This window comes from Cavia porcellus, unplaced genomic scaffold (genome assembly GCF_034190915.1).
Source record: "Cavia porcellus strain 051 isolate PalLab524CR breed Dunkin Hartley unplaced genomic scaffold, mCavPor4.1 scaffold_6, whole genome shotgun sequence".
NCBI lineage: Eukaryota > Metazoa > Chordata > Mammalia > Rodentia > Caviidae > Cavia > Cavia porcellus.
This window is the reverse complement of record NW_026947489.1, coordinates 57,144,889-57,156,986: the sequence shown is the minus strand read 5'-3', so window position 1 is coordinate 57,156,986 and position 12,098 is coordinate 57,144,889. Positions and strand designations below refer to the sequence as shown.

Here is a 12,098-nt window from a genome sequence, read left to right as displayed (position 1 = left end):
CTAGGGCCTGAAGCAGACCCGCTGGCAGAGGACTCTTGGACTCTGATGTCTAGTTTCCCCCCAACTTAATTCTCGCGCTTTATGATGACATTAGAAGGACACGAGCGGGCCCTGGGATACGTGGTAGTTCTTGAGGAGAGTCCTGCCTTTTGTTAACACCACTTAAAGACTACAATTCCCAGAAGTCATCGCGGCGATGCGCACAGAATCGCCAAAGGTCGTGATTGGCTGGTGAGCCGGCCGCACGCGGTGGAGCTCAAGGAGTAGCTCTGTTGCGACAGAGGCGGAGCAGCGAGGCCGGGTGAGTTGGGGGCTAGGGGGGCCGGCGGCTGGGGCGGGAGCTGGGGATTGCTGGCCGGTGAGGGGGAGGTAGACGAGAAGAGGAAGGAGGGGCAGGATTGGGATGGAGAGTGCTGCTAGGGGAAAGAAAAGGCCAGGGAGGGAAACTGAGGCGCAGGATGAGGGGGAGGCTCAGGGTGGCGAGAGTGGGGACCTCGAGGGGGAGGTCGCATGCGTCCGGGGAGGAGCTGGGCTCGACTCCTAGAGGGTGTGCAGGGCCAGCGGAGAGGAGGCTTGGGACGACCAGGAGGAAACCCGGAAAGTGGGGCGGCGGCTGAAGTGCGGAGCGCCAAGTTGCAGAGAAACCGGAGAGGGGCTATCAGCCGAGGGGCAGAAAACCTGGTTCCCACCTGAGGGCCTGGTATCGGGAGCGTCTCAGCGTGCGGCAGCCCTGGGCATGGGTGGACGAGGCCTGGGAGAAGAGATCCTGCTATGAAGAGAGCGACTGAGACCCGCGGTTGGCGGGAGACATCCTGGCAAAGTTGGCAGAGCGGGCATCCGTGGCTGGATGGGAAAACAGGAGGGATGGAGCCTGGCTCCGCCCTCTAGAGCAGTAAATGCAGCAGAGTGGAGCATCTGTTTGCCTTCCTTCAGACTCCCTGGAAGAACACTGAGTGCCCCTGTGGGTCAGCACCATGCCCTCCGACCTGGCCAAGAAGAAGGCAGCCAAGAAGAAGGAAGCTGCCAAAGCCCGACAGCGGCCCAGAAAGGGACATGAAGAAAACGGAGATGCTGTCACAGAACCGCAGGTGGCGGAGGAGAAGAACCAGGAGGCCAATGGCAGAGAGACCACAGGTGAACTGAGGGGGCGGGGAGCACCTGGGTTGTTTGCTGAGTGTGGGAATCTGGTTGTGGGGCCGCGAGGATGTGCCCAGGGCCCCTGAGCTCTTTCATGAGGAACCCAACCCTTAGAGTTGGAACGTGTGCCTCCCTTTTCCTGATCAAGGAAACTGGCCTGAGTGGCAGGCAGACCTGGGCTTTGTTGAGCTGCTTTCTTGGGTTACTGCAGGGCAAGGCAGTTTCCTGGCGCTGTTTAATTTCATTCCTACACCTGGGGAGTGTGCCAGGTTCTTGCTATATTCTTGTCATAGGGTAATGATTATAGTAACAAACTGTTTTATGGCATTTCCTTGGGGAACAGCTGCATTTCTGTGACTTATATTTTGTGATTTTTTTTTTGTTTGTTTTTGAGGCAAAGTCTCTTGTTAAGTATTTCAGCCTGGTTTGAACTCACTGTGTAGCCCAGGTTGGCCTTGAGCTTGTTGTGATCCAGCTGCCTCAGTCTCCCCCATGCTGGGATTACAGGTGTGCCCCACAACCCCTGGTTTGGGAAATATTTATCGAACATTTCTTTCTTTCTTTTCTCTTTTTGAGGCCCTATGCAGTTCAGGCTGGCCTTGAGCTCACTTTGTAGTCCAAGTTGGTCTCTAATTTAGAAGGATATTCCTGCTGGGGCTGAGGATTTAGCTCAGTGGCTTAAGTGCCTGCCTGGCAAGTATGAGGCTGAGAGTTCAATCCTCGGTACCAAAAAAACCCAAAAGAAAACAAAGATCCTCCTGCCTCAGCTTCCTGAGTGCTGAGATTACAGGTGAGATTGTTTACAGGTTACAGTACTGAGATTACACCATACCCACCTTGAACATTTTTTAAGTGCTAGACACTAGGTACTATAAAGACAGTCTGCTCTGATAATTTATAATATGGATGAGGAAATGTGATAGTGTGGGCAGAAGATTCCATTTCAGTCTAATCTAGCCTCTTTTCTGCTCTTAAGAAGTCTCCACACAGTCCTCCATCTAGACCAGTGAAGCAGAGCTTTCAGTGGTACAAACAGCCCACTCGCTGTAGCATGTGTGCCTTAGGTCCCCCACCACTGATCTCGACTATTCACTGCCCCTTGAATTACATTTCTGTCCTTTCATACACACTGAGGGTTTTTTTTGTTTGTTTGTTTGTTTTTTTCCTTTTCATCGGTACCGGGGATCGAACTCACCACTGACTGCTTGCAAGGCAGGTGCTTATCCCCAGCCCCGGATACACACTGAGTTTTAATAGCACAGTGTATGTTTGACAGTTCTACTAAAGCACAGATGAAGATAGGAAAGCTTCTTCCAGGCAGACGGCCTTAGGAATATTCCAGTTCACCATACTCTGTTGTGTTAGTGTTACTTACCTTCTTTTGTCTTTTTTTTATTCATGTACATTGTTTTCTCTTTGAGTAGAGACCATGTTTTCAGTAATTCTCTGTCTCTCTGTCTCTGCCTCTCTGTCTCACTCTGTACTAGGGCTTGAACCGAGGCCCTTTACACTGAGTTACATTTCCAGCTTGTTTTAGACTTTTTATTTTGAGACAGTCTTGCTACATAGTAAAGTTACCCAGCTGTGCTCAGATGTTCCATTCTCCTGTCTCAGCCTCCTAATGTGCTATGTAGTTCCTTCCTAATGTGCTATGTAGTTCTTTTATTGTCGTCTGTACTACAAATAGATACTAAGTAAATGTTTGAAGAAAAAAAGGAAATTGGTAACAAATTAATAACACATGGGACCATGAAAAAAGAACAGTTTAAAAAAATGCTTACTACCAGAGAGTTGAGTGGTAGAAATTGTCTCCACAATAAGAATTCTAGGGGAGAGAGCATGCCTAGTCTGTACATGATCCAGGCTTCCATGTCCAAAACCAAGTAAAGTCAGGCCATGGGGACATTTTGTTGCTGGCCAGAGGGAAAAAGGATAGAGAGTTGTTAAGAATGCTGAGTGTGAACAAGGACACAGGAGTTAAGCCAGAGCTCAAGATGGGCTACACAGAGGGCGGTGTGTGAAGCCCATGACACCGCGCATCTGCCCAGGGTGAACTGACCTCAGCTCCTCGGAGACTAGGGTCTGGCCGTTCACATGAGAGCTGAGTCTTCTCTCTCTCTGCCCCCCTCCCCTCATGATGTTTTTGTCTGCAGAAGTAGATTTGCTGACCAAGGAGCTGGAGGACTTTGAGATGAAGAAAGCTGCTGCTCGAGCCGTTACTGGTGTCCTGGCCTCCCACCCCAACAGTACTGATGTCCACATTATCAACCTGTCGCTCACTTTCCACGGTCAGGAGCTGCTCAGTGACACCAAACTGGAATTGAACTCGGGCCGTCGTTACGGCCTCATTGGCTTAAATGGAATCGGTGAGGCTCTAGAAGGCAAGGGGGAAGTCCCTCTTTTTTGGCCATCTGTCCTTCAGTGAGTATTTAGCACTAGCTGTGTACAAAACCAGTTCACGTTACATGTAGGAGACCAGACATTCCCAGGGAAAGGGGACTAACCATGGTGTTGCCACATGAGTGTTTTAGACAGGCAGTGCTGGAGAGGTTGGTGGGAGCAGAGGCGCGGTGCTGTGGGAACCTGCTGTAAATGAAAACGTTTTCATAGCAGAGAACAAGAATTTTGAAAGCCAGGTATGATTGCACTCACCTGTAATCCCAGCGCTTGGCAGGCCGAGGAGAAGGCTGCCATGAGTTCGAAGCCAGCCTGGGCTGCAGAGTGAGTTCAAGACCAGCCTGCACCACAAAGTGAGACCCTGTCTTTAAAAAAATTAAAAAAAAAAAAAAAGCAAAAACAGAATTTGAGGAAAGTTGGACAGGGATTCCAAGGAAGGAGGGCAGAAGGATGTGGACCAGGAAAGGGAGTGAAGGTACAAAGAATGGCTTTGGCTGGGAAGAGCCGCAGAGAGGAGCGGTGGGGAAGTGCAGGTGTCTTCTGTCTCCCTCAGGGAAGTCCATGCTGCTCTCTGCTATTGGGAAGCGGGAAGTGCCCATCCCTGAGCACATCGACATCTACCACCTGACTCGAGAGATGCCCCCGAGCGACAAGACACCCTTGCAGTGTGTGATGGAAGTGGACACAGAGCGGGCCATGCTGGAGAAGGAGGCTGAGCGTCTGGCTCACGAGGATGGTAGGGCTGTAGGCCTGGAGGCGGGTGGGGGTAGGCTGCCTTCCGAGCCAGGTCCAGGAAGGCTGATGGCCTTGTGCTGCCCACAGCGGAGTGTGAGAAGCTCATGGAGCTCTACGAGCGCCTGGAGGAGCTGGATGCTGACAAGGCGGAGATGAGAGCCTCGAGGATCTTGCATGGCTTGGGATTCACTCCTGCCATGCAGCACAAGAAGCTGAAAGACTTCAGCGGGGGCTGGAGGATGAGGGTCGCCCTTGCCAGGTAAGTCCTTACCTCCTTCCTGACCCCTGCAGCTCTCCGCCTCTCTCAGTTGAGTGCTTACCCCTGTGGGACTGTTTGGAGCAGGGGTCAGCAGTCAGAAAGTGTCGTATGAGACACCGGCATGGATGGGCTGTCACTGTGGGCTGGAGGAGCTTCCTGGCTGTGGTGGTCCAGAGGGACCCAGTATTGGATTCCGGGTTAGGAATCTTGGGAGAGGCTCCTAGCTGTATTTGTCTGTTTCCCTCTGCTGTAATGAAATACCCAGGGTATGTGGCGGTGACTCATGGTTCTAGAGGCTCCTGCTGGCAGTCTTGAGGAGGTGCAGCACCCTATTGTCCCCTCCCCCCCACTTTTAAAGCCACCAGCATTCACTCTTGGGGCTGTACTACGGTGACCTTATCTAATCCTGGTCACTTCCCAAAGCTCCCTGTGTAAACTCCATTGCTGGATTACATTTCTACCTCTTGGTGCCCACCAGCACATGGCAGCTCCACCAGATCAATGTGACTGTGACACTCTTTGCAGTAGCAGTTTATTCCCTCTGTGTCCTGCCTTCCTCCTGGACACTAACCACAGTGCACAAGGCTCATAGACTCTTAACTTTGCAGCCTCATCTCCAGACCGCATTCTTTATGATTTTTTGAGACAGAGTCTCACTTGGTAGTTCAGGCTGGTCTCAAACTCGTTGTGTAGCCCTGAACTTGCAACAGTACTGGGCCTCCTGAGTGCTTGGCTGACAGCCCTGTGCCACTATGCCAGGCTAGACCACATTCCTGTGCGCCTCCAAACCCTGCTCTTGCCCCTCATCTCAGCTCTTCAGCTTTGCTTTCTGCCCAAGATTTCCCTTTTCTCTGATACCTAGAGCCCAGGTTGATTCCAGGACTCAGGCCCCCCAGGTCTGAGAGAAGTGCCAATGGTGGGCAAGCTAGTCCCCTCCGCGTAGTGTCCGGGATACTGAGGTCCTTTCCTCCTGTCCTCCAGGGCCCTCTTTATCAGGCCCTTCATGCTGCTCCTGGATGAGCCCACCAATCACCTGGACCTTGATGCTTGCGTGTGGTTGGAAGAGGAACTGAAGACGTAAGGATAGGGAGACGGAGGGGCTGCTGTGGGGGAGAGTGGGGTCCACAGAGCACCAAGACAGTGGTGCTGAGGGCTGCACGGGTGATAGAGGAGCCATAAGAAAGTGGGCAGCGGGCCGCTGAGTGCTGAGGTCTGCTGGTCTCTTCGTCTTCATTTAGTTCAAAGAAGATGAGCTTTTTTTTAAACAAAGCTTTTTGGGTTTCTCTCTATTTGAAATACAGCATCTTGACTAAAGCCTGTATTTCTTTTCTTGATTATGTGTACATTATGTAAAAGGGGCTTTTCCCCTGAGGTGATGATAGATGACAGGAGGCCAAATTGGGCATGATCTTTTCAGTTAAAGAACTGAGTAACCCAGAACATTGCCCCAGATTTAAAAGAAAGCTTTGTGTGATTTAGTGACTTGTTTTTTTTGTTTTTGTTTTTTGTCTTTTTGAAGACAGGGTCTTTATGCAGTTCAGGCTGCCTTGAGCTCACTTTGTAGCCCAGGCTGGTGTTGAACTCACAATGATCCTCCAGCCTCAGCCTTCCAAGTGCTGGGATTAGAGGCATGAGCCACCATGCCTGCCCTTGGTTTAGTGACTTGGTATCTCTTTTAAAAGAAAAACCTCATTTTTGTATTGCATTTAGTCCAGTTGCCCAGCACAGTTCTGGCCACACTTAGTGTGGACTTGTATACACGTACTCCTTGCCATGAGTGTTCCTGCCATCTCCGTCTCCTCCTCCTCCTCTGTTGACCTCTGGACCAGGAGACCAGGGAGTCGGCCGCCCCCTTGTTCTCCAAAGGGCACCGGGCTTCCTTACTGATAAGGGCGCGTGGTGGGAGTTGCATAGTGCATTTGTAGGGTGCTTTGATGAAGGCGGGGAAGGATGAAATGTTCTGGCCCGGCTCGGCTTGCCCATCCCAGCCAGCTCGGGTTTTGAGCACCTTCCTGACTGGTTCTTGGCTTTGCAGTTTCAAGCGCATCCTGGTCCTTGTGTCCCATTCCCAAGATTTCCTGAATGGAGTCTGCACCAATATCATCCACATGCACAACAAGAAACTGAAGTATTACACGGTGAGTGGGCTCTGCTTTCCCTACACCATGCCACACTCAGCCTGCTCCGGAGTTCTTTGTTTTTCTAATGAATGAAACTTTTATTTAAGAAATTTCATATGTGATTTCATTAATATCCATAAGATGACCTAACAAGATGTCCTCAAGATAGCCCTTTCTAAAGGAATTTGATGCTTACCCTAGTCATTCCAGACGCCCTGCAGAAGAATATAAAAGTGGTTATACAGTCGTTGGTGAGTTCTAGAGCCAGCCTGCAGAGATCTAGCCTTGTAGTGAGAGTAAGAATTTTAAATGTGGCTGTTGTAAATAGTATTGGACAGCGTTCACCTCGGCCATGTAATGGTCCCAACAGGTTGATTGCTAACGAGGTAGCAGACAGAAACCCTAGTGGGGAATTTTTTTATGGTCATGTCCACAGCAAATTAGAAGCTTCATTCTAAAAGCCTGGGTAGTGACCACAGAGTTCTCCTTTTAACCAGAGTATAGCAGCTCTTTTCTCCCCATTGCTATAAAAAGACGTGGCCCAGGAGTCCTGTTTTATTTTTGTCCCAAAGCCATTGCTTTCAGGCCATAACCTTGGGTTGGCGGCCACTGCATGTGGTGTGCATTTGCCTTATGGCAAAGAAGTTGCCTTCTCTGTTCCCCAGAGATGGGCCTGATCCTCTGCCTTCTCATGTGGCACCTGTTCGGTCTCTTGAGTTGTGCCACGGGCAGTGTCTCCCTGGGCATGGCAGACTTGAGTTCAGGGGCCCAGCAGCTTGCCTACTGTATCTTACCTTGTAATTTCACTATTTAATAAAATATATACAGTGTAAAAAGTCCTTTTCACTCACAGCCGTATTCACTGTTGGGAGTGTTGCGAAAATTCCTTGCATGCTTGCAAGCATTTGTAGGACATTTCATGTACACATACAGTCCTTCTTCATAACTGTAATATTAGTAGTCATTCTGCTCTGAGAGTTGATTTTCAGCACTGCTTTAAATGATTACACTCATCACGGGGAGTTGATACCTGTGCATAACACATCTTAATTCTTTCCCTCCCTCCCTTCTATAGTTTGCTTTTGTTTTATTTATTTTTTATTTTTTGGCACTGGGATCGAACTCAGAACCTTGAGCTTGCCAGGCAGGTGATTATGCCATTGAGCTAAATGCCCAGCTCTTTATTTTTGGATGTTTGAGATCAGGTCTCACTGTGTAGCTCAGGCTGGCTTTGAACTCACAATGTAGCTGAGGCTGCCCCAAGCTACCAGACAGGAAAGATCTCACACTCTGCATTAGGATGTGCTTCTGCAATACACTTTGCCTGCTGCACAGCCTTCTAGCCAAGGCCAAGTCCACGTTGCCCTGCACCCACTCTGCTCGGAGTGGGTACCTACACTGAGGTTGAGTTAACACTGTCTGCTTGGCTGGTGCATTTCCCTGCAGGGTAACTACGACCAGTATGTGAAGACACGGCTGGAGCTGGAGGAGAACCAGATGAAGAGGTTTCACTGGGAGCAGGACCAGATCGCACATATGAAGGTAGGGAGATGAGGGGGCCAAACCCACGTCCTCCCCCTGAAAGAGGCGGGAGAGTTGGAGGAGCTTACAGGAATGTGCATAAGGAGCCGGAGAGATGGAGGAAAAAGCCGGAGTCCTCATTGGTCACCCCGGAATGAAGAGATGTTACCTGGTGTCTGCGCATGCTCCAGGCCCTTCCCTGGTCTCTTGCAGAATTACATTGCTAGGTTTGGTCATGGCAGTGCCAAGCTGGCCCGGCAGGCCCAGAGCAAGGAGAAGACGCTACAGAAGATGATGGCCTCGGGGCTGACGGAGAGGGTCGTGAGTGACAAGGTAGGACTGACGAGATCGGTTAGGTGGCTGGGGGTACAGGGGTTAAAAATGGCACCCGGCTGATAGATAAATGGCCTCCCTCCCTTCCCAGACGCTGTCATTTTATTTCCCACCATGTGGCAAGATCCCCCCACCTGTCATTATGGTGCAGAATGTGAGCTTTAAGTACACAAAGGACGGGGTGAGTTCGGGCCAGGGCTGCGAATGAGCGCCCGCATGTGCCTGTGAGGCAGGGTGTGTTTGGGGGCTGTGGGCAGGATTTCTGGAAGCCAGCAGTGCGGCCTATCTGGGACTTGCGCTGGCCTTTGAAGGAGTTGCACAGGAGGAAAATGCTCAGCTGGGTGGGAGGTGGGTTCAGGCTCGGGCACAGCTCTGAGTCCTTCCTTCCCTCCCATCTGCCCCTTTGGCACCCTAGACTCCACGTGGTTGGATGGCAGGCAGGGTAGAGCCATGGCCAACGTGTGTCTGTGTTTCTCTTGAACCCCCTCAGCCTTGCATCTACAATAATCTAGAATTCGGTATTGACCTCGACACAAGAGTGGCTCTTGTGGGGCCCAACGGAGCAGGGAAGTCGACTCTTCTGAAGCTGCTAACTGGAGAGGTAGGGTGCTGCAGTGGACAGGGCTGGTGTCATGGCACCTGTGTTGCCTCAGGAAGAGAGAAAGTGGCAGCCTTGCAGGAGTGGAGGCAGGAAAGTCTGGGTAACAGCGTGCATGTGAATACACGAGTCTGTCTCATGTCTGCTGTTTCCAGTGTTCAGGGCATGGAAACATCTGTAAGAGCAGAGGTGCATTTCTGTTCAGCAAACCTCTGATTATGTTTACATCCAGGTGCCTTGTAACTCAGTGTAGTACATTCTAGCAGACAGGTCATAACTCCTTAATAAATTACATGTTTTGTCTGCCTTGACAAAGCCAGTTTCAGTATACGATTCTAAATTTTGGGGGGGGTGAGAAGATGTACTAGGAATTAACCCAGAGGTACTATACCACTGAGCTATATCCCCAGCATTTTAAGAGAAAGCTGTTGCTATGCTGACCTCAAACTTGTGATCCTCTTGCCTCAGCCTCCAAGTAGCTGGAGTTAAAGGTCTGTGCCACTAAACCTACCTTCCTAGATATTTTTAGAGTGACCAGAATAACAGCCTAACTTGGCGAAGTTGTGTGAGCCTTGTTCGGGGTGCAGTGGGTTTTTTCTTTTTCGCACGCTGACTCACCTGCTGTTTTATTCTCCCTAGCTGCTACCTACAGATGGGATGATCCGAAAGCATTCTCATGTCAAGATAGGCCGCTACCATCAGGTACAGACCTGAGGTCAAGGGCAGGCTTGGGCCCAGGGGTTGTCCAGTGTCAGCAGGGGCTGCGTCCCCGCCCCCCGGCACAGCCTTACCGGCTCCTACTCCCTTCTCTGAATTCTGCACAAGTGCCTGGGTAGAGGTGGAGAGTTGTCTGGCCTCCTCCCTGTGGGCTCTGAAGCCAGCTGTTGGTCACCTGTGTGGGTCCTTTCTCCTGCAGCATCTCCAGGAGCAGTTAGATTTGGACCTCTCGCCTTTGGAGTACATGATGAAGTGCTACCCTGAGATCAAAGAGAAGGAGGAGATGAGGAAGATCATCGGGCGGTATGGCCTCACCGGGAAACAGCAGGTGAGTGAAGGAGGTAGGAAGGGCCTGGGCTGGGACACCGGCCTGGAAACCCGCAGGAGCTGTCCCACCCTGAGGACAGGGAGAGGGAGCTGGCCTTTGCATACCCTGTGCCAGAGCGCTTGATGGCAGGGGAACTTACAGCCTAGGAAACAAACTCCTGGCTCAACCCTGGAACCAGGGAGCCATGGATGGCCCCAGTGCGTCAGGGTCTCAGTGCTGGGGGAAAGGTGTGGATTTGGCAGTGCGTCTCAGTCAGGCCCCCAGAGATGGTTACAGAGGAGCTGGGGGAAGTGGAGAGGGTGACACAGGTGGCCTGTGCCCCACCCGGCTCCTCCTAGGTGAGCCCCATCCGGAACCTGTCAGATGGGCAGAAGTGTCGAGTGTGTCTGGCCTGGTTGGCCTGGCAGAACCCGCACATGCTGTTCCTGGACGAGCCCACCAACCACCTGGACATCGAGACCATCGACGCGCTGGCGGACGCCATCAATGAGTTTGAGGGCGGCATGATGCTGGTCAGCCATGACTTCAGACTTATCCAGCAGGTGAGGCCTTACACATGGCCAGGGAGGGCAGCGAGTAGAGCCAGGGTGAGATAGATGAACTGGGACAAGGGCTGTGCACGGATGGCCAGTGAGGACCAGCTCTTATGGCTCTGTGGGGATGTCCATCACCTCGGTGTTGGCCCAGATGGAGAAGAACTGGTCTTTTATTATTGTCCCAAGATCTTTCAGTCCAAAACTGGTATTCCTCTGTGAAGGAGTGGGTTAGGAGGAAGGCTGTTTCTGAAGCCTTGGAGGAGACAAGGCAGGGTGGGAAAGGCAGCTGACCATGAAGGCTGTGAGCAGTCCAAACCCTGGTCTGAGAATAGGGCGGCAGCTGGCTCAGAAGGCTCCTGAGCCTGCAGGTTATAGTGCCCTGGGGTTAGATGGCCCAAAAAATGGACATGAGGCAGTGAAACTGAATGGACGTAGGTTTGGGCAGAAGCCCAAAGGGGCGTGGCTGTTTCTTGCGGGACACACTCAGATACTGGCTGCTCAACCCGGAATCTATTTGCAGGTGGCTCAGGAAATCTGGGTGTGTGAGAAGCAGGCAATCACCAAGTGGCCTGGGGACATCCTGGCTTACAAGGAACACCTCAAGTCCAAGCTGGTAGACGAGGAACCGCAGCTCACAAAGAGGACCCACAATGTGTGAGCCCCTGGCCAGGCTCGGGTCAGGAGCACCACCTGCGGACTGCCAGCTACCACCTGACCAGCTGCTCAGGACAGGAGCCCGGGGCTGCATCCCGCATCGCTGCACTACTGCCCCAGCCCCTCCCCGCCTCAGCCTGCCTCGCTGCACTGCCCACCGCCGGGCAGTACCTGTCTGCCTCCTCTGCCTCCTGGTTACGTCTGTCCACCGGGCTAGGCTGACCGCCCCCTCCAGCCCTCACTGGCCTCCTTCCCCCAGAGAGGCACAGCGAGAGCTCCTGCAGGCTGGCCCAAGGGCCCGGAGCCTGGATGTGGCCAGGGAGGGAGTGGGAGAGCCTTGTGTTGTGGGTTTGGTGATGTTGGAGGAACCCCCCAGCCCACCGCCCCCATTCCTTTCTGCTTCTGGTTTGGAGCTGTAGACCAGGCCTTGGGCCTGGTCTGTTTTTAAATAATTATTTAACAGTGTAACTCTCATACCTTTGTGACATCTATAAAGCGTCCAATAAAGACAGAGGAATCCATGTTCCCTCCCTCCCTCCCTCCTTTCCCAGTTTCTGGGGTCTTTCTCTCCTCCCTGTGGGACCACCTCTCCTCCCCCTCAGCTGAGGGGGGCCTGGCGGTGCTGGAAACAAGAGAGGAGCTGTGTCTTCCGCCTGCAGCTCCCTGACCAGCCTCTGTCACCTGCGGGGCCCGTCTGAGCCCAGGATGCAGGCCTTGCAGTATGGTGGGTTTTGGAGAAGTGGGGAGTGAACATTTCCAGTAG

The 12,098-nt window shown here is 52.1% G+C and overlaps 1 protein-coding gene and 1 non-coding gene across 2 annotated transcripts; one reads left to right on the top strand and one right to left on the bottom strand.

Annotated features, from left to right (window-relative positions):
- Window positions 1-129: 129 nt before the first annotated feature.
- Window positions 130-11,856, top strand: Abcf2 (ATP binding cassette subfamily F member 2). The gene is made up of 15 exons (XM_003469717.5): window positions 130-301; window positions 934-1,134; window positions 3,291-3,503; window positions 4,088-4,270; window positions 4,357-4,528; window positions 5,510-5,605; window positions 6,564-6,666; window positions 8,095-8,190; window positions 8,383-8,502; window positions 8,594-8,683; window positions 8,993-9,103; window positions 9,740-9,802; window positions 10,017-10,145; window positions 10,484-10,687; window positions 11,202-11,856. The coding sequence occupies exons 2-15, from the start codon at window positions 975-977 to the stop codon at window positions 11,337-11,339; spliced, it is 1,878 nt and encodes a 625-aa protein (XP_003469765.1). The 5' UTR covers window positions 130-301; window positions 934-974; the 3' UTR covers window positions 11,340-11,856.
- Window positions 7,004-7,124, bottom strand: LOC111756788 (small nucleolar RNA SNORA32). Its single transcript, XR_002791205.1, has one exon. It is a non-coding gene; the product is annotated as a small nucleolar RNA SNORA32 (small nucleolar RNA).
- Window positions 11,857-12,098: the final 242 nt, after the last annotated feature.

Excerpts from the sequence above, each read along its gene's own strand:
- Abcf2 (XM_003469717.5), top strand. The coding sequence starts at position 975 with ATGCCCTCCGACCTGGCCAAGAAGAAGGCAGCCAAGAAGAAGGAAGCT. Across the intron at positions 3,504-4,087 it reads CATTGGCTTAAATGGAATCG|GGAAGTCCATGCTGCTCTCT; the intron begins GTGAGGCTCTAG and ends TGTCTCCCTCAG. Across the intron at positions 9,104-9,739 it reads TGAAGCTGCTAACTGGAGAG|CTGCTACCTACAGATGGGAT; the intron begins GTAGGGTGCTGC and ends TATTCTCCCTAG.